Source organism: Palaemon carinicauda, chromosome 27, assembly GCF_036898095.1.
Source record: "Palaemon carinicauda isolate YSFRI2023 chromosome 27, ASM3689809v2, whole genome shotgun sequence".
In the NCBI taxonomy this organism is placed as follows: Eukaryota; Metazoa; Arthropoda; class Malacostraca; order Decapoda; family Palaemonidae; genus Palaemon; species Palaemon carinicauda.
In genome coordinates, this window is record NC_090751.1 from 99,609,133 (window position 1) to 99,612,233 (window position 3,101).

Sequence of the window (3,101 nt, forward strand, 5' to 3'; positions counted from 1 at the left end):
CAGCCTCCTGCTCAGATCATTCCTCACCCATAACTCCCCTGATATGGTCATTCCTTACCTCACACTCCCTGCTCAGGTCATTCTTAACCTTACGCTCGCTGCTTAGGTCATTCCTCACCCACAGCCTCCTGCTTAGGTCATTCCTCACACCCCAAAGCTAAAATATCCCCACCACCACCACCAATGAACCTTCTCCTGCAGTCATTCCTCACACCTCACCCTTGATACCACGTCCTCGACTTCTAACAAAGCTTCCTCTCCTTTTGACTTGAAAGATCTATTCCTCCACCTCTCTCATTAACCCAGTCTGGTCACTGACAGACCTAATCAACACACACTCTCTACTCTTACCCTTACGTAATTAACATGCTCCCACTTTCCTTGACCTTCTACAGGAAGCTTCTCTCATTACCCTCTTCTGATCACTATTCCTGTCTCTAATTAATCTACCCTGGTCAGTCGTCTATCTCCCTCTCTCTCTCTTATTAACCTGCTCTGGAAATTCTTCTCTCAAGTCTTACTGGTGTGCTCTGGTTAGTCTTCGTAGTCTTTTCTCATTAACCTTCCCTGGTCAATCTTCCTAGTCTTTTCTCATTAACCTGCTCTGGTCAATCTCTCTACTCTTTCTCATTAAAATGCTCTGGTCAATTTTCCTTGTCTTCACATTAACCTGCTCTGTTCAATCTTCCTAATCTTCCCATTAACTTCTCTGGTCAATTTTCCTAGTCTTCTCACCAGCCTGCTATGGTCTATCTACCTAGTCTTCTCACTAACCTGCTCTGGTCAATCTTCCTAATATTCTTACTAACCTACTCCGGTCAATTTTCCTAATCTCACTAACCTGCTCCGGTCAATCTTCCCAGTCTCTTCTCATTAACCTGCTCTGGTCAATCTCCCTAGTATCTCTTCATTAACCTGTTCTGGTCAATCTTCCCAGTCTCTTCTCACTAACCTACTCCGGTCAATCTCCCCAGTCTCTTCTCATTAACCTGCTCTGGTCAATCTTCCCAGACTCTTCTCATTAACCTGCTCTGGTCAATCTTCCCAATCTCTGATTAACCTTCTCCAGTCAACATAACCTCTCTCATTAACCTTTTGTGGTCAATCTTTTTCTTACCCCATTATCCTACTCTGGTAAATTTTTCTCAAATACCTGCTTTGGTCAATCTTCCTCTTACCTAATTAACCTGCTCTGACTTATCTTCCCATTCTAGCAATACCTGCTCTAGTCAGTGTTCTCTGTCCACTCTCCCTTTAATCTGCCGTGGCTAATGTTCTCACTGTCTCATTAACATGTCCTGGTCTCCCTTCTATCTAATAAACCAACTCTGGTCAGTCTTCTCCCTTTCTCATTAGCCTGCTCTGGTCTTTCTTCAAAACCACCACCATCACCACTACCTCCTCCTCCTCCCTCCTTTCCCGCCTCTCACTCTTCCCCCTCCCGTCCCGCCTCTCACTTCTCTATCCCGTCCTGCTTTTTGCTCTTCTCCCTCCCGCCCCGCCTCTCGCTTTTCTCCCTCCCGCCCCGCCTCTCGCAATTCTCCCTCCCTCCCCGCCTCTCGCACTACTCCCTCCCGCCCCGCCTCTCGCACTTCTCCCTCCCGCCCCGCCTCTCGCACTTCTCCCTCCCGCCCCGCCTCTCGCACTTCTCCCTCCCGCCCCGCCTCTCGCACTTCTCCCTCCCGCCCCGCCTCTCGCACTTCTCCCTCCCGCCCCGCCTCTCGCACTCTCCCTCCCGCCCCGCCTCTCGCACTTCTCCCTCCCGTCCCGCCTCTCGCACTTCTCCCTCCCGTCCCGCCTCTCATTCTTCTCCCTTCCGTCCCGCCTCTCTCTCTTCTCCCTACCGTCCCGCCTCTCGCTCTTCTCCCTCGTGCTCCATCTCTCACTCTTCTCCCTTGCATTCTGCCTCTCACGTTTCTCCCTTGCATTCTGCCTCTCATTCTTCTCCCTTCTGCTCCCTCTCTCACTCTTCTCCCTTCTGCTCCATCTTTCACTCTTCTCCCTTCTGCTCCATCTCTCACTCTTCTCCCTTCTGCTCCATCTCTCTCTCTCTTCTTCCTTCTGCTCCATCTCTCTCTCTTCTTCCTTCTGCTCCATCTCTCTCTCTTCTCCCTTCTGCTCCATCTCTCTCTCTTCTCCCTTCTGCTCCATCTCTTACTCTTCTCCCTTGCATTCTACCTCTCAGTCTCTCCCGTCCCGCCTCTCACTCTTCTCCCTCTCGCCCCGCCTCTTGCTCTTCTCCCTCCCGTCCCGCCTCTCGCTCTTCTCCCTCCCGTCCTGCCTCTCACTATTCTCGCTTCTGTTCTCCCTCTCACTTCTACGCCTTCTCATCCCCCTCCTGCCCACTAACCCGACCCTGCCGCCGCCTCCTCATCCTCCTCCTCTTCCTCCTCCTCCTCATATATTAAAGGTTTCAGTCGCAATTCTATTTCAAAATTCGAAATTCCGATGGACGCCTTAATTTCCTCCCTTTCGGGACACTTCAGTGATATCGAGCCGCGAATCAAAGCTGCGTCCATCTCATATATATAAATATATATCAAAGAAGAGAAATTATTCGGAATTCTCACCAAGACTCAATGAATTATCTTAAATCAACGGGATTTCACTTCAGTACTCCAGTGATTAGAGTGTTATTAACGTTTGTATTTATATTAAAGATTAAGAGACGGAAATATTTACTAATCATCACTAGCCAAGCTGCTAGTTGGAACAGAAAAATAATACAAGGCTAAGGGATCCAACAGGGAAAGCAGCCATAGGCAGAAAGGATATAGACAACTAACTAGAGGGGCCTCAATAATGGGCAGACCTCTGCCTCGGCAGCTTATTCTCGACCTTTTGCTCGACCTTGGCCTTGACCTTTGACCTTAACATGTCTTAGTTGGCGTGGATTTTCATACACTCAAATATGTACCAAGTTTAAAGTCACTGTGACAACGATGTCCAAACTTATGGGTGATTACGTGAATTGGACATTTTGCTTGACTGTGGCTTTGATCTTGACCTTCCAAAATCTTATCATTTCCAGAATTTTACATAACAGTTAATCCCTGCAAGTTTCATTACTTTAGAATTAAAATTGTGGCCAAGAACCTATT

At 48.4% G+C, this 3,101-nt stretch overlaps 1 protein-coding gene across 1 annotated transcript in view; it reads left to right on the top strand.

Annotated features, from left to right (window-relative positions):
• LOC137621059 (uncharacterized) overlaps positions 1-2,461 on the top strand; it is a 6,835-nt gene extending 4,374 nt beyond the window's left edge. The window contains exons 3-4 of the mRNA XM_068351498.1: positions 1,357-1,913; positions 2,186-2,461. Coding sequence (XP_068207599.1) covers positions 1,357-1,913; positions 2,186-2,461 — 833 coding nt within the window. The remainder of the gene's footprint in view (positions 1-1,356; positions 1,914-2,185) is intronic.
• The last annotated feature ends 640 nt before the right edge of the window (positions 2,462-3,101 follow it).